Source organism: Myiozetetes cayanensis, unplaced genomic scaffold (assembly GCF_022539395.1).
Source record: "Myiozetetes cayanensis isolate MyiCay16 unplaced genomic scaffold, myiCay2020 scf4, whole genome shotgun sequence".
NCBI lineage: Eukaryota > Metazoa > Chordata > Aves > Passeriformes > Tyrannidae > Myiozetetes > Myiozetetes cayanensis.
In genome coordinates, this window is record NW_026087631.1 from 55359034 (window position 1) to 55380818 (window position 21785).

The window sequence follows — 21785 nt, forward strand, 5'->3', positions numbered from 1 at the left end:
TCATAATTTTGAAGAGACCAGAGGACCTTTCAGATGGGAAAGAAAACGATTTTGATCATAAAGTGTGCTCCTACTAGTTAAAGACATTAAAAAAGGAAGGAAAACTCCAGACCCTTATTCCACAGTGTGGTATAAGAAGGAGCTCTACCGAGCCCTCCACAACTCAGAAGATCAGAATTGTTGTTCAATTAGTAGTCATTAGCAGCTCGCTGAGATACCCTATAGACACAGCACTGACAGCAAGACTTGTGGTTCTGATGTTTACACCACCATAAGAAAATTTTACTCAATTGCTTTTTCCCTTTTACATGATACCTTTCTTCATCACTGCTACTGCTGCTACAGAAGCTGCATAATGAACAAGATCAAGACACTGACTTAGAATCCCTCACCCATCTTTCTTTCCTCCACATGATGTAGTAGCACTGTGTTTCAGATGGAGCTGTTCCCTCCTATACTATGTGTATGGTGTATGTCCAAACAGTTACGTCATGGAAATATTCAGGCTATTATTGTAGAATAAACTATGGTTACAGCCTAAAACATAAATACTAAAGAAATATGAGTTGAATTAATTAATCTCAGAAGTTACCTTACACTCTAAGCATGCTTCTCTAGCTATCAGCACACATACCTGTAAGGTCTCAACCTTATCCAGTTCCAGATTAAAATGTACTCCTATCACTCACAGCTCATACATAGCACTGGAACACACTTTAAATGACAGTTCTGTATTCTATAACCACATTGACATGGCATGGGCAACAAACAGGAGGAGATGGAAGCCACTGTGCTGCTGGAAAGTTATGGTCTTGATACCTTACTGAAACTTGGGACATGACTGGAGTGAGACTACCAATGGCTACAGGATGTTCAGAAGAGATAGGGGAGGAAGGAGAGGCTGCTCTCTACATCAAGAGGTGGTTTGAGTTTGAAGAGCTCTCTCTGAAGAACAGTCACAAGCAGGTCAAAAGCCTGTGGGTAAGAATCGGAGATAAGGCAGCAAAGGGACCCTTGTGGTTGGTTTTCATTACAGGCCCCTGATCAAGGGTTGCCAATTGACAAAGCTTTCCTGTTCCAGCTACAGGAGACATCGTGCCCACAGGCTCTTAAGACAGCAGCCCTACCAGAGGGGATGTGATACTGGATATGATGGGCACCAAACTAATGAGTTGATCTGGGACATTAAGACTTGGCTGGTAGGGATCATGCATCAGTGGAATTTGCAGTCCTGAGGGATATGGGTCGGGTAAGGAGTAAAGTTAGGCCCCTAAACTTTAGGAAAGCAAAGTTCCAGCTCTTCAAGGAGATAGTCAACAGGATCCCTTGGGAAACTGCCCTTGCCCTCAGGGACAAGGGAGCAGATCAGAGCTGGCAGATCTTTAAGGAAGCCTTTCACAGAGCACAAGAGCTGGAAATACCCGTGGGCAAGAAATCAGGCAAAGAAGGCAAGAGACCAGCATGGGTGAGATGGGAACCGCTGGTCAGACTGAAGAGCAAGAAGAAAATGCACAGGCAACAGAAACAGGAATAGACACTCTGGGAGGAGTACAGAGATGAAGTTTGGTTTTTTAGGGATGGGGTGAGGAAGGCCAAGACAAATCTGGAACTGAACTTGACAAGGGATGTAAAGCATAACAGGAAGGGCTTCTACAGATATATTAACCAGAAAAGGAAGGTCAAAGAAGGTGTACCCCCTCTTATAAATAAAATAATGGCCAGTCTTCGCGAGCGAAGATCCGGGGAAGGTCTTTCCACCTTCCAGCCTGCGCATTGGATTTTTTAGGTGAGACACAGTGCGCGCGGAACTGAGCCCACCCTTTAATCCTAAGGTTCATCTGCCGGGGCCAAGCGAGCTTGGACGGTGGCAGCGAGGTCCTCAGGACGTAGGTGGGTTGCCTTTAAGGGCTAACGAGCCCCACCTGCCCGGGAGTGGCCCTGACCGGGAATCGAACCCGGGTCTCCGCGGTGATAGCGCGGCGCCTTTACCACTAGACCACCAGGGGCTGCCTCTTATAAACAAGGCTGGAAAACTACAGCATTGAGAAGGCTGAGGTATTCAACACCTTTTTGCCTCAGCCTTCAATGGCAGACTCTCTTCCCCCACCTCCTGAGTGGATGGACAGTAGGAGGGGACTGGGGAAGCAAAGTCTCCTCCATTGTAAGCAAAGATGAGGTTCACAACCACCTGAAGAATCTGAATGCACAGAAGTCTGTGGGACCCAATGAAATGCACCCCAGAGTCCTGAGAGAATTGGCTGATGCAGCTGCCACAACACTCTCCCTGATACTTGAAAAGTCACGGCAATCAGCTGAAGTCCCAGGTGACTGGAAAAGGGGAAACATTGTACCCATCTTTAAAAAGGTTGAAAGGAGGACTCAGGGTACTACTGACCTGTCAGCCTCCCCTCTGTGCCTGGGATCATCATTGCACAGACCCTCCTACAAGCTCTGCTAAGGTGCCTGAAGGACAAGGAGGTGATTTGGGACAACCAGCAGGGCTTCACGAGGGACAAGTCCTGCCTGATCAACCGAGTGGCCTTCTACAAGGGAATGACTACAGCAGTGGATAAGGGAAGGGCTACAGTCATTCATATGGAATTCTGTAAAGCCCTTGCCATGGTCGCCCACAACATCTTTCTCTGTAAATTGGAGAGAGAGAGAGAGAGAGATTTGAGGAATGGATTATTAGGTGGATAAGAAAGTGGTTGGACAGTAGCTTCCAGAGGGTAGTGGTCAATGGCTCAGAGTCCCGATGAATATCAGTGACCAGTGGTGTTCCTCAGGGGTCCAGACCAGGCCCAGTGTTATTTAATATCTTCATTAATGACACAGATGAAGGGATTGAGTGCACCCTCAGTAAATCTGCAGAGACCAAGCTGAGTGGTGTGACTGCCACATCTCAAGGACAGGATGCCATCCAGATGGACATGGACAAGCTTGAGAAGTGGGTCCATGGGAATCTCATGAGATTTAAAAAGGTAAGTGCAAAGTGCATCTGGTTTGGGGTAACCCCCTGTATCAATATAGGCTGGGGAAAAAAAGGGACTGAGAGCAGTCCTGAGGAGGACTTAAGGATGCTAGTAGATGAGAGGTTGGACATTATCCAGCAATGTGCACTTGAAGCCCAGAAAGACAACTGTATCCTGGGCTGCATCAAAAGCAGCGCGGCCAGCAGGTCTAGGGAGGTGATTCTGTCGCTCTGCTCTGCTCTGGTGAGACCCCACCTGGAGCACTGCATCCAGTTCTGGGGTCCTCAGCACAGGAAGGACTGTTGGAGCAAGTCCAGAGGAGGCCACCAACGTGATTAGAGGGTTAAAGCACCTCTCTTCTGAGGAAAGGCTAAGAGGACTGGGATTGTTCAGCCTGGAAAAGAGGCTTTGGGGTGACCTAACAGTAGCCTTCCAGGACCTGAGGGAAGCCTACAAGAAAGATGGAGAAAGACTTTTTACAAGAGCATGTAGTGACAGGGAATGGTTTCAGACTGAAAAAGAGTAGGCATAGACTGGATATTAGGAAGAAATTCTGTAGTGTGAGGCTTGTGAGGCACTGGAGCAGGTTGCCCAAAAAAGCTGTGGATACCCAATTCCTAGAAGTGTTCAAGACCAGGCTGGATAGGGCTGTGAACTCCACCATGGCAGGGGTGTGGGAACTAGATGCTTTTTAAGGTCCCTTGCAACCCAAACCATTCTATGATTCTGTGATTCACTAAACAAGAACTAATACTGGGCATCAAACCATTCCACAGCAGAATTTACAAAAATTATAAAACTGGACACCCCATGTACTGGAAAATTAAATCCTTCCTAATAGTAATACTATCTGCCTTATTTCCAGAAGGAGTCTAAATTGCAAAAAAACAGGGAGAAATGAACAGCTAAGGCAAATGAACAGAAATGTGAATAGAAAGGAACAGAAAAAAACCGAAAATTTGTACTTGGATCAATTGTTTAAAGCAAAATGCTCAACAATATTCTAAATTTCCAAATAAGAATTTTAGTTCATCCATGATATCCATAAAATGAGCTACTAAGGAACCAAACTCTTAGTATTTCTATCTGTTTACTGTCTTCAGTGTTATGTTGCTGTGGTTTTTTAAGCATAATACCTTTAGCACTTTTCAGTATTAGTTTTGCACCAGATAGCTGTAAGTTTACACTTAACGTTTAAGCACCTGCCTAACTTTTGCTATCCTTTGTCACAGAGTTCAAGCTTTTAATCACTACTTGCTTTTTAATTTTGTGGCAAAACTAAGGTATGATTATAGCAACAGCTATATGGCTGACAAACAATAGCAGCACCAAGCTTGAAGACAACACCTAATCTCTCCATGATTTATAATCAGGATAGCATCTTCATTGTTACTAATACTTGCCCTTACTAGATTTAAATCTGCCACTGGTATTCCTCTGACATGTCTCATTCCACATGCATTTCTAATTTACAGGATTACCAAGACCTCAAAACAATGCTTCAAGAATTGCTCTGTGGAGAATTCATTAACAGTCAATTTATGTAAGTTTAGACAGTAAGTAGAGTATTCTAAGAAGCCCCAGTATAGTTTTCTAGAGAAAGGTCTTCAGCATCTCTTAACCAAATAAGCAGCAGCACAAATCCTAGTTGTATTGTGATACACTATTGATAGGTATGCTTAGGGTTTCTAAAGCATTTAGAAGAAAAGGCATTAGAGGGTTAACTCAACTTTATTTAAAATGATAGGTCTGGAACATAAAATCTTTCAGGTAAAGTACTACCAGTGCCTCACTCCTCTCCTCAAAGTATTTTCATTTAATTTATTTGAGAGAAGCCAATTCATTGATTAGTTTGTAAAAAAGTGAATTTTGTTCCTTGTTTCATGTCATACTCCATTGTTAAAAAAAAAAGCAGCTGATTACCTGTTTCTTTGAAACGCTTTAATTAGCTTTGGTTCCCATGGTAACAGTTCATTAAGCAGTCGTAACAACGTACCATGCAATTCCTTTACTGCTTGCTTCCGGTGGTACCATCTTCCCTGAAAACATAAATTCCATTTATTTATCACTCTGTTAGACCTGAATCTTGTTAGATTTTATTAGTACTACAATAATCCTGGTACACTAATACAGTATTTGACCAAAGTAACTGGAAGAAAATAGTAAGAAGTTTCAGAGTTACATCTACTTGTAAGCTATGTAAGACATTAACACTTTAACTTTTTTTTAAACTAGGGAGAGAATGTCCTAGTTGAAAATGCAATACTGCAAGTATGCTAATTTTTTCTAGGTCAAACTTAAAACTGAAGAAGGATCCTGCAAAAACACCATGTATTTAAAATTACTGAGGGGAGTAACTAGCATAGGTAGCAATCCATTCAGGTCAAGGAAATCAACCACATATGTAACTTTTCACAATCAGAGACAAAATTTCTACAGGAAATCTTACCCTAATCTCATTTAAAATAAGTGGTACAAATTCTATCATTACTATTTGTAAAAAAAAAAAAAAAAAATTACTGTAATTTTCAGGGATAAAATTCCCACAGTTTTTGCATTACATTTTATTTGAAGTTCTAGATAAAGGGTTTATTTAAAAGAAAATTTTTGCAAATTAGTCTTTTATGCAACAGACTATGCAGCAAAGACCAGTTTTCCAGTGTAAAACTTTTAGGCTTTTAATTTAATGTATAATTAAAAATGGTGTTATTTTCAAAACTGATATATGTAATCTTACAATCTTTTATGAAAAATTAATGTTTTCTTAAATCAGGAAAGTAAAAATGAGGATAAGAGACACTGGGAAATAACAACCACGGTTGTCATAGTGCTGCAGAACTCACCCCTTAACACTCATAGATACCCCTTGTAAATATTTCTTCCCAAAACTTTATTCTGTAGTTCATTACATTAAAGACTGAACAGTGCATATATATGTAACACTTTTAAAAGAGATGTGATGTACTCCAGTACTTCTGCCACGCTACTAACTCTGCATTTTATATAAACGAGAATTTTAGCTCTTGACTTGTCAGAAAGGATGTAAAACAATGAAGAGACTATGGTTCTGCATGAAAAAGAAGAAAGACTTGGGAACTTACTTATTTCATATACATATTTAGCTTTTGACAGCTCTTATATCCTTCACAGCTTCCTGTGGTCTAGCACACCAAGAAATGTAGGGCAGGAAAATCTGGATAAAGCTTGCCATAGCTGCCTTTCAGCAGTCTACAAGAATGATCTTCCTAAGGACTTTTTACACATTTAAGCAGATCTCTCCAATGTACAGCAAGATCAGTCAGGCTAAGTGCTTGTTTGAAGACCAGGTATCTATTTTTTATAAACAATCATCTACACATTACATAACAAAATGAATAGTTACTCCTTCATTCTTCAATTAAACTTATGAAATCAAAGATTTTAAGTAGGATATTACACCACATTACCACATAATGATCACTGTGGAACACACAGACAAGTCAGCAAACTGTATTTTAATTTCCTTCACTTTTGGCCAGTCACAACTGCACATGTTACACACTGCAGCATAAAACCTGTCACTAGCCACTGCAACAGAAAACAGCTCCTGTGTTCACTGTAACCTACTGGGGCATCTGATATCATCTCCTAATGTCAGTAATCAAAATTAATTGTTAACATATGAAAGGACATTATGTGCACAGATTTTTCTTGTAAGACACAGAAAACACTTCATAGACAGTTTTAAAAGGATGAATTTATATACTACAGAGTACTACTGGATTGTCTCAAACAAAAACCAAATAGCAAAAATAAACAATATCACCACTATTGTGATACAGAAATGCAGTACATGCAGTTGATATAGCAAAGAAGATGCGTGAAAATGTAGAGTTAAAAAGATATGAAAAATCACTACAGAGTAAAAGCAACATGAAATTATTAATTTCTCAGAGTAACTGGTCTTTAAATAAGGCTAAGATTGTAGCTGAAATAGAAAAAAAAAGTATTTATGAGACATAAATACCAGCAGACTGGTAACTGTATCAGGCAGCCAGATACAAGTAGAACACTCAGTCAAGGACAGACTTCAAGGCTATACTGGTTTCATTAACACTTCACAGAAGAACAACTATGAACAAATATAAGTCACATTTCTCCCTGATTACATAAATGAACCAAAAAACTAACGAATCCCCGCCCCCTGAATTTGAGAGCTAGCTCCTGTTGGAGGCCTGCTCCTAGTAGTGTCCTCCATGGTTCAATACTGGTCCAGTATTAATTTAATCATCAATGACTTGGATGAAGGGACAGAGGCCTCCTCAGTGAGTTCACTGATGACACAAGGCTGGAGGAGTGGCTGATACTCCAGAAGGCTGTGCAGACCTTTAGAGGGACCTTGACAGGTTGGAGAGATGGGCAGAGCAGAAGTGTCTGAAATTCAACAAAGGCAAATGCAGGGTCCTGCGCCTTGGGAGAAATAACCCCAGACACCAGTTCAGGCTGGGGCTGACCCACTGAAGGCAGCTCTGCAGAGAAGGACTTGGGGGTCCCACTGAACAACAAGCTGTCCATGAGCCAGCAGTGTGTCATTGTGGCCTGGAAGGCCAATGGGGTCCTGGGGTACATTAGGAAGAGCACTGACAGCAGGTTGAGGGAGGTGATGTTGTCCTTCCACCCAGTTCTAGGGAGGCCACATCTGGAGTGCTGTGTCCAGTATAAGACAGACATGGAGCTCCTGGAGCAGGCCCAGTGGAGGGTAACAGAGGAAGGGATCGGAGCACATCTCTACAGGAGGAAAGCTGAGGGAGCCGGGCCTGTTCAGCTAGAGAAGAGATGACTGAGAGGGGATGTCACCAATGCTTATAAGGGAAGGTGCCAAGGGGATGAAGTCAGGCTCTTCTTGGTGGTGCCAAGCAACAGGACAAGGGCAATGGGCACAAACTGATGCACAGGAAGTTCTGCCTGAACATGAGGAAGAACTTCCTTACTGTGTGGGTGACCAAGTACTGGAACAGATTGCCCAGAAAGGTGGAGTCTCCCTCACTGGAGATATTCAAGAACTGACTGGACACAACCCTGTGCCATGTGCTCTGGAATGACTCTGCTTGGGCAGGAAGGTTCGACCAGATGACCAACTGTGGCCCCTTCCAACCCGACTCATCCTGTGAATTTGTGAAAAATAGCACCCACTGGATATAGTTTCTGGAAAACTATACATTTTAATGTATATTTCAATGTAAATTTTATAGCAACATAAATTTTAAAAATGTAAATTATTTCCCTTTATCCAATTATTCATCATTCTTACTTGGGTTTTGGAGTTGACAATAAACCTGTTAATGGAAACACAGACAAATTTAAGCCATGAGAAGAACCTTCTCTCCTCAGAAACAGTCAACACAAAACAAATATATGTCAAATGGCATTCTTCTAAATTGTAGCTCAGTTGATTTTCTGTGCAAACATGCAAGATCTCTGCAAAGGTCAGAAGCTATTATTCCTTAAATATTAAATAGTAAAAAGAGACATGAAAAATGTATCTATAACCTTAAGTCACATCACTACAAAACTTAGCATTTCTTTTCTTATGCAATTTCATTCTCTAACACAGTCTTGTGGGTTTTTTCTAGAAGAAAAAAAAGGCCAAATCAATAACTCAGACTTAACTCCCTCCTTACATAGCTGCCTAATAATTTCTATAGATAACAGGCTTGTTTTTACAAATGTTTGTGTTGCAAATTCTCAGAAATACCAAATGATAAAACGTAGGAGATTAGTTATAAACTGAAACCTAGGAGGTTCAGGCTGGACCTCTGATGGTATATTTTCATTAGAAACGTACAGCACTTGTTACATGGGAGAAGAGGCCGACCACCACCTGGCCTTAATGTCCTTTCACATAGTTGTAGAGAGCAGTAAGGTCTCCCTTGAGCCTCCTCTTCTTCAGGCTAAACAGCTCCAGCTCTCTTAGCTGCTCTTCACAGGTCTTATGTCCCAGACCCTTCACCAGCTTCATTGCCCTTCTCTGGACACGCTCGAGCACCTCAATGTCTTTCCTGCAGTGAGGAGCCCAGAACTGAACATAGGATTCCAGATGCTTTGATTCCTACCAGTGCAAGTACAGGGGGACAATCACTTCCCTGGTCCTGCTGAAGACACTACTTCTGATGCAGGCCAGGACACCATTGGCCTTCTTGGCCACCTGGACACCACTGGCTCACGTTCAGCCGCTGCTGACCAGCACCTCCAGGTCCTTTTTATACTGGACACTTTCAGTTACTCCTCCCCATGCCTTTGGCGCTGTCTGGGGTTTCTGTGACCTTAAGGCAGGACAGGACACTTGGCCCTGTTGAACCTCACAGCACTGGCCTCAGCCCATTGATCCAGTCTCTCCAGATCCCTCTGCAGAGACTTCCTACTCTCCAGCAGATCAACACTCCTGCCCAGCTTGCCGTTGTCTCTGAAATGGCTGAGGGTGCCCTTGTCCAGATCATTGAGAATGATATTAAACAGAATTTAGTTACCATCTTGCTCCACATAGCAGACAAACAAAACACGACTTCTTTTCTGGAAACACGATACAGGGTTTAACAACAGGAAAATAAGAGAAAAGAAGGCCTAGGCAGAGGACAAGTATAAAATGTGACTTTGAGCTATGTCAAGTTATGAGTAAACTTTAAAAATGCAAACATAATACAAATACGTTTTAGAAATATGCTGAATGTTTCCATATAAATGCAAAGAGACATTCAACACATTCTCAGCTGAAAACTTACCTTTTAGAACAAGGTTTCTGACATCCAGAGCAGCCAGGAAATGGTGACTCCGCTCTCTGTGACTGATGCCCCAACATACACTATTCTGGCATACTCATCATGGAATCCCAAAGCAGACTGGAGCCAGGATATTGATATAGGGGGTAAGGACTGAACTTTATATGGGAGTTTTTGTTTTGCTTTTAAATACACACACAACACCACAATATTTTGCAGTTTTATAAGAGTTTCTGTCATCTTTACTTTATATTCTAGGGATATAAAGTAAAGAAAATTAGTAACCTTATAAAACCATGCAATATTGTTGAAAGGGGGTGGTGGTGGAGGGAGAAAACTTACCCTTAATAGGCCTGCTCCATTCTGCAGCGGGGTTCTGTGGTATGTGTGACATCACCAGCCTAGCGTTTTCTAGTGATGTCACACAGAGAGGGAGTTGGTGATCTCCAGCTGCTTTGGACATCAGATACCTAAAGAACAGAGATCAATAACTTCTTTAATTCAGATACGGATTAACACTGAATGTTCTTAATATCCAATTTGTGGGCCACATACTAGAATTTCAGACACTTCCAATTTTAACTGAGTAAGAATGCATGATGAGAGTCTGTATTCATACTATGCAAATTCATCTATTAGTGACAGTGTTTTAATTTTGAAAATGCTTAGTTTAGTTATATTCTACAGTAAAGGTTCCTGAAAATCAGTAGCTTGTATTTTACCTTCAGTAACATCATTCTGAATATTATAAATATATATCAAAAGCTAACCTTATTTGAAGACTGGGACTAAATATAGTCAGGAAGAATGGCTTGTAGTAAATAATAATACAAATACACTCATGACATCTCTTAATTCTATTTTTGTGCATTTACCAGCAACTAATGAAAAGTCCTCAGACTTCAGCCAGCACACCCATGACCGAAATATCTGATCACATCAAACTATATCATAAAATGGTATCTCAGAAAAACAACCAACCAACAACAAAACCACAACAACCTTCTTGCTACCAAGACTGTCTTTGTCTCCTGATTTAGTTCACTACTATGAAATGGCTTTTTATTCAGATGTTTAGACATGTTCTAAATTTACTTAGGCAAAATTACTACAAAGTCATTGTGTTGATCCATCTACCACATTTTTTTAAATATATAAACCACAAAAACACAAGAGAAAGTTTATTATCAGCATGATATTACTATTGTTTTGAACCTGATTCAGAACAATGAAATTATCCAGCACTGATTGTCACTGAATTTTACTTTTAATTGGAAGCACTTCTACTTATTAACTAACTTATACTCCTGTAACTCACAAAGAAACTGGAAGGACGTAGTATCTGAAACTATTTACAAAAAAACCTGTCTTTTAATTTGTTATGATCTTACTTAACTCCCACATAGCTGAATATTTTATCTTCTTAACTCTGGATACACAAGTACTTCTCTATTCTTCAGCTGAGCATCTTAAAATCAGCTGTTTTGTTAGAACTGTGTGCTGACAGGAATGCTTAAATTATTTCTTCAAAACAACAACTAACCAAAATCCAAAGCACTGTGAAATGTTCTGAATATACAGTAGTCTCTCTATGACAAAAATGTTCCAGATTAAATGTATGAGTACACATTCATCTCTGATGCAGAATCCACACTTTCATATTTGCAACTGTGGAAACGTATGAGACAAAAGTGGCTTAAGAAAAGTTTGTTAGCATACATTTATCGGATGCTTAGTCAGCCACACAAGGAAAGGCGTGAAAGACCAAGAGAAAAAAGTTTTGAAAAAAGTAGCCAAAAAAGACAGGAAACTGGAAGAGCTATGATAAACCAAAAACTGGGACAAAAATATTCAAAAGACAAATTAAATATTTTGGAGAAGATTTTAAAAATTGAAGTCTAAAATTGGCATCATTCATTTATATTATACAACTAAATATTACAGAAACTCCATATCTTCAATGTACAGGAAGTTGCGTGGATGTAAATGTGTAAATTTCAGTTTCAAAATTCTACACTTTGGGCTCATATTAGTGCTTTTAAGAGATGCAGGGAAGCCACAGAGAAGCAATAACCAACTATTTAGAAATAACTAAAGTACCAAATAAATTTCTGGGATAAAGAATGGAAAAAGAGAATATGTTATATATACTACAGATGAAGATGCACAGTAACATAGAACCTAGGCTTAAACAAAAAGAAAATGTTTCAGTTGCAAGACTTGAAGTACATCTATTAAAATTGTTACTTTAAGTATTTATAGGAATCTCTTTACAAGTTGCAAACTTGCAGTTTAAACCTCCTGTACATCTGCACATACAAGTATCTGCACATACACAGATTCCTCAAACTATAGTATTTTTTGATTGTGTGTTTGTTTATGTAAATATAGCAATGCTGAAGAAAACAAGTATAACTGAAATCTCTTTACATGCAAAAGTCTCAAGCATGGTACATATTTTACTGGGGAGGGAGGAAGAGGTCAGGAGAAGAGAAAGGAGGAATCAGGAGAAGGAAGTCAACCTCCTCATAAAAATGGAAGAAGATTTAACCCAATAATACGAAGGCTTCCACGGGGCCCAAATGAGAAGACACAGTAAATTTTTCCACTTTATTGTTTATAAAGTTGAGGTCTGATTCACTAAAATATCAGTAAGAGACCTAACCTATTTCTGACAGTTACATGAATTTCTACTAAAGGGAAGTTCTTCTTGGAGGTCCCTGTGGAGTCTTGTCTAAACAGTTTCCCTGGCAAATATTTTCAAACATATGACAGTATTGCCCATTTTTTCACTGAACAGAGAGGAGTATTTTATAAATTTCTTTTAATAAATGAACCATTTTGCATTATTTTTTTCATATATTAACATACTTTAAAATGAAATGTAGCAAATCAAAAAATCCAGAAAACAGTCTCTAACTTTAGATACTTACACCTTGTACAAACAAATTTAACAGCAGCTTGTTTGGAACGTCAGAAAAAGCAGACACAGAAAATATTATGTTCCATCCTGGATCAATGTATTCCTTTGATTAGCCTCATAAATTAATTTATGTCTGAGGTTCTAAATATTTCTGACCTGAACCAGTGGGTTTTTCTCTCTAAGTTTTCAGGTGCCCTCTGAAATATGTATTTTTGCAGGAGATATTGACTTGAAGCTACAGAAAACCTCAGCTTGCTTTCAGCTCTTCTGATTCACCTGCCTTAAACACATATCCACTCCCAAAGATAGATAAAAGACATTCACCTGTCCTGGGACTGTCTAATTCAACTGTTTAACCTCCAGGAACAATAGCAGAACTGAAAACCTTTATAAGGGAGCTTTTTACTTTTTTTGTTACGAAGTCAAGAACATCAGGGTGTTACAGACCTCCATAAATAATAAAATCTTCAATGCATTTTCTCCAAACCCTAATTATCTGTTAACGTGGCTGGTGTCCTTCGACTAAGAAATTCTCCTTTCCTTAACGTTTGTCTGACTTTTTTCTTTCTATAGGGAGAGAGTAGTCTCCTTCTCAGGAAGGTAATGCCCTTTATCCATTTTAACCTTCTCAACTTAGCTACAGGAATCCCAGGCTCCAGTCTCCCTTCTCACTCCCTGGAAAGCAATTCATTTACTGATCATACTTGCAGGGAATGATTCAAATCCAATGGTCCTACCAAAATAAAGTCTTGCATTTCAGTAAGTAAGAAATCTTTCAATGTTCCTGTTCAAATTTTACATTAAAACACTCTTACTACGAAGTCAGCTTGCAAAATGGTATCTGCAAAAGAAGACTGAGGTTCATTATTTTATACAAGTACCTGCAGTCCTGTCACTTTCATACTACACAATGTTAAGAAGGGTTTGGGAAAAAAAAAAATTAAAAAAATTTTTTGCTATAATATGCAACAGTAAAGTACATACAAAGGGTCTACAAAATGGCTTAATTAAGCGTTTCACACACACAAAGCAAAATGACTTCAGATCATAAGAGAAGCTGATTATCTGCAAGGCAGTAGGAAGATTTCCACTCATGCTGCAACTCCCACTCATTTGACCAGACACAGAAGACCTATGGAAAAATGGAATCCAAAATGTCAGAAACTCATAGTTGTTATCTTGCATACTGATCAGGACAGGAGGTGCTACTTTACTATCTCTTCTCATAAAAGAAATTTCATATATTAGATAGAAGTCTCTATGTTATCCTAAATATACTAGCAAAATGCTTCGCTATCACGTTTGACAAAATAGTAATAATTATTATTATTAATTATTATTATTTCTACACTTCAAGTGTAGAATTAGGCTACTTTCCATGTCTTGATCAATTTGATAATTATAGCAAATTTCTAAGAGCTCACATTCAACTGAAGAGCCATGCATATTACATACACAGCCTAAATTTTCAGCAAATAAGAGATAAAAATGCAATAAAATCTCAAAAGAACTTTTAGCCAGTATGTTCTACTTCAGGTTTATAATTGTCTACTCAGTTTGTAATTCACCCCATGTAATTTCACACAATTTTTTTCTATTAATTCAATTTTTACTGTGTTTTCAGTCACACTATTTTAATATTAAGGGATTGTAGTTTAGATATTCCTTAGGGAACTATTCTCTATCCTTTCACTATAACGTGCATAGAACACTAAGCACAAGTCCTTTAAGCCCCCTTTCTGCACCTTTCACTTTCTGATTTCCTGTCAAGCACTCAAACAAACAGTAAGTCTCATTAATTTGATTTCTCATCTCCTTCTGGATATGTAATATATAGTAGATATATTAAATATAATAAATAGAACTGTTTAGTAGCTGAAGAGATTTTCTTTTCCCCACAGACGCTCATTCCTGTTCTTACAATGACTGCTCAGACCCTGGCAGAATACAAGCACAGGTATTTGTGCAACTGCATGATAAACTGCACTAGAAAACTGATCTGGGTTAAAAAAGTTCAGCAGCAGAAAAAGAGTAGTTAGGTTTACCACAGACTAACTCTCTTGCCACGCAGCTGAACAAAGAATTTTGCTAGTCTCTCTCATGGGGTGTCACACAAAATAGAAGCTTCCAGAGACACAGAGAGTAGGAACAACTTATTTGGCAGCAGTTTTGGCTTATGTCAGTTGAAAGCATATGTGAAATTGCAGTGTCACTTCAGAACTGTGGCTAGAGTTCAAGCGCAGAGTTGAACTCTGTTCCAAACCAAAGAACTGAGGTCAAATTTAATTCTCCTCTCTAAACAGTTACAGTGAACTAGCACTAAGCAAATCTCACAATTGGTACAACAAACTCACCAGGAATCAATCAAAAGAGTAAAACTTTTTAAAAGGACAAATACTACTCATAACTAATTCAAAAGACAATATAGTGTACAAGAGTACAGAAACAAACTGTTTTAATCAACCAAGCAGATTTATGACCTCATTGTTGTGGAAGAAGCTTGTTGAAATGTTCACACTTAAAATTACCCATGGCTTTCCATTACATAACTCTGTTCTAATTTGCTTTTAACCTGCCAAACAAAAATCATGTCATTTGTTCTGAAACGTGTCAGATACTACCTATAAAAAATTTGGAAAATAGTAAGTTTATTCATGTTAAAAAACTGTTACAGCACAGCTCTCTCATTATAGTCTCCACTCCTGCCAAATTCTGGAGAAGGAATTCCTTTTATGTACTCTAGAAAGGTCTTCTAGGAAACAAAAGGGAGGTTAGGACTAAGAAAAGGTTATATTTAAAAGTGTTGCTATCAGTTAGACAAGCTGTATTTCTAATGTGTGTTAGTAATTAATATAACATTAAAGTTTGCCTTGAGGGTTTTTCTCAGCAGCATGTGCTAGCAACTACTAAAACTGAAATTACTAAGGTTACCCGTGAAAAAGATTCCTATGGCTCTACCCAGGTCACTACTGCAAACAAAAGTCAATAATGTTACCATGGAGTAGTAAGAACATCACCATCTTTGGGCCAAAACAAGAAAAAAGTCCATGAACAGCATATATAAATACCATCATATTAAAATAAGCTTTCACATTAGGTCCTATTTCCATTATCAAATTAAAACAATGTTTTACTTAACAGTCAGAAACACTGAAAAAACTTGATTCTAGATGCTTCTGAAACTGCCACTGTCATTTGGTCAGAGCCGAAGAATAAAAGTCTAGGTTTTCTCCAATTTTAATCCTAACATAATTGAAAATGGTATTAGACATCAAAAGTGACATCCTAATGACTTTCCTTACAAACTGAAACCTAAGTTTAGCATGTCAAATTTATGACTATTCATCTAATTTAACATCTTTCTATTTGCATATTTGAAAGGAAAACATGAAACTTCCCTAATAATTATGTTTTTAAAGATCGGTATTTAACTTTACTGTTTCCTCATAATCACTTCCTCAGCAATTAATCCTAACTCTTTTTCTTTACGTAAAATTTCTAACAACAAAAGTGTTTAGAGACCCAGAATCACAATATGATAGGTCTATACAAGCACAAGAAAGATTGTCCTTACCTCACACTTCCAAATGCTGAGTCTTAACTTCCCTGTACTTAAGTGTTTGGGTTTTTTAAGACGGTGCATTAGAACTAAACATAGTATTCCTGCTGAAGTCATGCAACTTACTTACATAATGACATTATCAGATTTCAGTTCAAAGAGCAATTATGACATATTTAGCATTTGTCTACCCTTGAAGAAGTCTTGTTCATACAGTTTTACTAGTAGACTAAAAGCCTCACCTACACTAAGATTATAGAAATGCTGTGGCATACTCTCATTTTTTTGGCTTTTTCTTCTATTGTTGACATAACCTTTCTGATAAACCCTTGACATTCTTATCATAAAACCAATTTGCAATTTAGCAGCTGCAAAATAATTTCAAGATAAGATTGTTTTTAATCCCTTGGATATTTTAACAATTATTATGCTAAGTGCACATAAATTTGTCTTTCAGAGTCCTAATTTATATTGCCTCTTTCCTACATGTCTCTCCTCTATTTAAAAAAATCTGTTTCTGCATGAGACTGTAGACATTCACTTGAATTAAAAGTAGCCTAGTTTCTAAGGTTTAGAAAAAGCAACATTTTTATCTACCACCTTTTATAGAAATGCCATGGAAATGCCTAGTTTATTTAAACTTATCTAATTAAATCTTAATTAAAATCACTGCCTCCTACAAAAGCCAAAACATACTGGATTCTCTTGTCTAACCGTTACTCATTTGAGGTTTTCAGCTGCACAGACTGAGTGATCCAGTGTACATCGGTAAAATTTGTGTCTCAATGTGATGTCAAAAGCCAGATAGCATGCTTTCTGGTACAACCCACTTCAATAAAAATTAAACAAAGCAAATTTTAATAACTTATTTGCTAACAAAAGGAGTTAGGAATCCCAATAAACAATATAGGAGTCAGCTTACTGGAAGTTCTGATCACTACTGCATATGAAGATATAATAATTCTATCCTGTTATTGCGTGTTGATAAGGATTTGTCCTCAGGGCAGAATGTTAACATGTTTAATAGAAATGAATTACTCCTTCTAAGGTATTGCCACTATTCAAATTTATTTTGGCAGTGGAAAGTGTTAACACAGTTACTGAATTCACTTATAAAACCATTGAGAACAGAGCACTATACATACAGGAAAAACTAAAATTACCGTCTCTAGGTATCAACCATATGAGGTTTTATGCAGTTATTGAACACCATAAAAATCTTCAGCTGAGAGGCCTCAGCAAATAAATGGTACTGTTTTATATCCATGCAAGAGAAAGCTGTTAAGGTCACATACCGATTTCTTTTTAATGTCCTCCAGATCTTTGAGTTCATTCTCAATCTTTGTGATTAATTCCCTGAGTTCATCAAGATTAGTGCAAATAAGCTAAAAAACAAATGAACACAAACACTTGGTGATGGGGGACTTGGAAAACATACAATGAAGTTAAATAAAATGTAAAAGCACGGTATTACTTAATGCTACCATTTGATTTTTATTTTCTTATAGCATTTTTAAAAGTAAAAAAAAAAATGCAGGACTTGTGGAAAGCAAGAAAATTTAGTAAGAAAAAACTCTATTCTTCAGACATAAATCATATCTCTACCTGTAAGCTTCCATTTCAACATGCAGGTATTTTCTTAAAACTTCTGTGAATGTCAACTACCACATTTGTCTCAAGTGCAGTAATGAGTTGGAACATCTTTGAGTTCCAAACAGCTCCCTGGTGAATTAAAGTATACTAGCTTTGGAGTATTCTGTGCTTATAACATTTTGCTCTTGTTACAACTTTTTCCTGGACATAGTTTTATATGTTGACACAGAGTATTCCATTCTTGGAGGTGTTCAAGACACATTTGGACCTGGTGATATGGTTTAGTGGTTTAGGGGTTACAGTGGTAGTGCTGGGTGCTGGTTGGACTGGATGATCTTGGAGGACTCTTCCAACCTTGCTGATTTATGATACTAAGGTAACCTAGTTATCTATCAGATCTACCTATTTGTGTATGTTTTGGGAAAGTATTATATTCTTATTCCTGGTTTTTAAAATCAGTTTTTTACATTTCTCCTTTCAGAAAATGGATGCTATCTTCCTGAGAAAAACATAAAGCAAAAGTAATTTTTATATTTTGTCTTATCATCATTTAGGTCAGTTTAAGACTTCATAAACTGGTAATTTTTAAGGTGTTGGGTTCTTGTAGGTTATTCTATGTTAAGACTTGCTTTTTCTGAACACCCTTGGGTGAAAATCTTTTCACTATTACTGAAAATGTGTTAAAATAATTAAAGAAAATTAAAAAATTATAATAAACAACTGTGCGAAGCCCATCCCAGAAAAACTGTTATCATACAACTGCTAATTATTTTTCCCACATCAGTATTCATAACAATATAGTTTTACATCAAATTCATGTGCAGTTTTAGATTTGTAGCAAAGTCATATTAAAAAAACCCTTTGTTTCACTATTAAAACATAGAACTGACACTTTTTGCAAAATACATAAATTTTGGTAACCTCTAATGCATACATGCCATCGTATTCATAGCACTTGTGTACATTTGAAGCACTGAGGAACTGGAGTGACTCAAACTAAAGTTTACAGTTTTCACATTTATCAAGTTTAGAATAGCAAATTAATAATGACATTGGCACTGTCTTGCCATACACAATGTATGCAAAATTAACTTGCAAAAGGTATCTCTCTTAAGCCAGGAAATAGAATTACTACATGTAACTTTACTACGTTCAACATGCATGTCTGTCCTGCACTTAAAGAAGTCTTACATACATAAGATGTAAACTGAAGCCAAATACTGGCTTTTCTTTGCCAGTTTGGCCTGTGAAAAAAATCTATGATACTGTATTATTATGCAAAAAAGTGCAAGTATGTCACATAAAATCCTTGAAAAAAGTCAAAAAGGCATGGTTAAAGATTTTCCCTACACAATTATAATCCACTCTTTTGACTATATGCTTGAAAATTCACTTACTAAATATTATCACTACTTTTTATTTTCTTCTATGAGACTAATCCAAACTACATCAATGGGAAAAAATGCCAATATATTAGGTTTGGTTGTTTTGGGGCTGGGGATGACAGGCAAGAGTAATCAAATCTCTAAGTCCCAATTTGCATCAGAGGAGGTATATGTTTGAGGCTCATATCTGTGTGTCAACTACACACTGGTAAAACAAGGAAGATAACAGCAGCTAAGCTTGGAGGATTTATGGTCAAAATTAGTTTAGTATTTGAAATACCTCAGTACTGTACTGAAAACCATTATAAAAATGTTCAAGAAAAAAATTTATATTTTGTCATTCACAGTGTGATTTCAGATGAGGAAATAAAGATGCACACTGATTGGGAAGAAAGTATTTCTGAAACTTCTCTCACATGGTTAACATTTCCCACCTTACAGAACGAAGCCAGCGCTTTGAAAGGAAGATGAAAAGGACAGTAATAACAAAGTGTAGTGTATTTTGTATGATCATTTTGTTATGGAATCTAGATCATATTTCTCCTAATGAGATTCTTATTTATGTTTCATTGTTCTTTGCTCCTTGTTGTTGTAGCCAAAAAATTAAGTATTTTATTAGAAAGTGTTAGACATAGACTTTATGTATTTTAGACTAAGTATTTTAAAAGGACTTAAAGAACGACTTGGTGGAACTAAGCAATTCAATTTCCTGTGAACAACACTGCCTTTCTAAATTGTTCTATGTTTTAAATGGGTAAGTTAACATGAAGGCATGTACTGATGTTACAATCTAATCATTTTGTCACATTCTGATATGGCTGTTGAAAAATGTGCCTTCTAATCACCTGTCATAATCTCAGGAGAAAAAAAGTTTCCTTTATAAAATGCTAGGCATTATAAGTGTTAAAATTAAGTTGTACAATTAGTTCCTGAATATTTTTGTTAAAATATTTGATTTTAATGTATAATTTGTGTCACTGCACATATCAAAAGACTTATTAATACTAATTTACTCAAGTCATGATTTGGTATGGGATCTACACTTAAATACAGAACATAATCTTATAAAATAAAGTGTCTTCTGGTTGGTTTGGAGTTTTTTTCTACCTTTGTAGGCTGTAGGCACATGAAAAATATTATACATTTTTATTTATTAATTTTCATTCCAGAAGAACTGATGTTTAGATGAGAATAGGAATACACCTGTGGTTATATCCTCCCTGCATATCTTACACGGCCTGTATACACTTAAGCTGTTTCATCAAATATTTAAAAAATATACTTGTTACTTAACACAGTTACATAATTTCATAAAGTTTGGCTATCTGTGTATGTGGGAAAAGTATACTGAAGCATACATTACTAGATCCCAAAAGTCTTAATATTATTCCAAATATAAGTGTTTTAATATTTGCAAATACTTCTAGCAGTCATACCAATCCTGTTGGTCCTCTTGAAAAAGGCAGGTTAAGTTGTTAAAAAGTTCCCTCATAAGATTAAACTGCTCAATACTAATCAATCTGAGCCTCACTTAAACCAATATAACTCCTAGCTTTGATCAAAAGAGTCAGAAGTATTATGTTACATTTTAAGTTTTTACATAAATAAATATACACTTAGATAGATATGTAAATGCATGTACGTTTTACATTGATTAGCTAAAAGGCTGGGCTAAGTTTTAGACAGACTACTTAAATGCAGTAGTTTAATACTGTAATAAAAGGACTTCTAACCTAACTGTATATATCCATGGCATGCAGGTAATGTGCTTGGAAAAATAAAATTTTTAGACACTGTACCAATTTTTTGGAGCTGCTAGGGAACATTTTAGTCACTACTGTTACAATATAGACAAAAGACAGATTACACTTAAATGTCAGTCGCTTCTCAATATTGAGTGTTACTAACCAATTTTATCACCAGAAATTCTACTAGCTCCATCTGAAACACATAATCGTCATCAGCAGCACGGAATAAACTGATTTGGTGTGAATGTTTCAGAAAACAGTTACAATTTAATGTGGGTCAACTCATCAAAATAGCACAGACTGCTTTCTGAAGAAAAGAAAAAAAGCCAAGCAAGAACTTCAATCCAAAGCAGGCATGTATACATAAATAGCAACTCAGAACTGAAGCACCGTAACACTTCTACTACAGCACCATAAAACCACATTATCATAATTGATACTCTTGGTGCTCTCTGGCCCTGAAGTCACATACAGACAAGCAGTAAAAGTTCCAAGCAAGGCGAGCATAGTTGCCTATAAATTTTTTGCAAGTCCTCCAGTGAACCAAGATGGATTTCAATTAAACAACCACATTGTCACACCTCATGCAAAACCCACATAATTTTATCCCAGAAAATTGTATCTACCTTAAAAATTTCATTAACAACTCCTAGTTTTCATAGGTTTTATACAGTAAAAGATATATCTGGGATCCTAAACAACACTGTGGAACAGTGTGCAAGCTGCACGTAATAGAAATGCTAAAACATTCTTTACCAAGAAAAGGTGAAATGCGCTTTTAAAAATACTATCAGGTTAAACCTCTTAAACTAGAAGAAAGATTTGCAACATCTCTATCAGAAACAAAAGG

General features: G+C 37.1%; 1 protein-coding gene across 3 annotated transcripts in view; it reads right to left on the reverse strand.

The window, feature by feature from the left end:
- The window catches only part of KIAA2026 (KIAA2026 ortholog), a 53503-nt gene that overhangs the window by 11903 nt on the left and 19815 nt on the right, over window positions 1–21785 (reverse strand). For 2 of the 3 annotated variants that reach the window (XM_050328655.1, XM_050328654.1), the window contains 2 exons: window positions 17505–17594; window positions 4896–5011 (listed from right to left, as the gene is read on the reverse strand). In XM_050328655.1, the coding sequence (XP_050184612.1) occupies window positions 4896–5011; window positions 17505–17594 (206 nt within the window). The remainder of the gene's footprint in view (window positions 1–4895; window positions 5012–17504; window positions 17595–21785) is intronic. The other variant, XM_050328656.1, reaches the window with a different exon arrangement.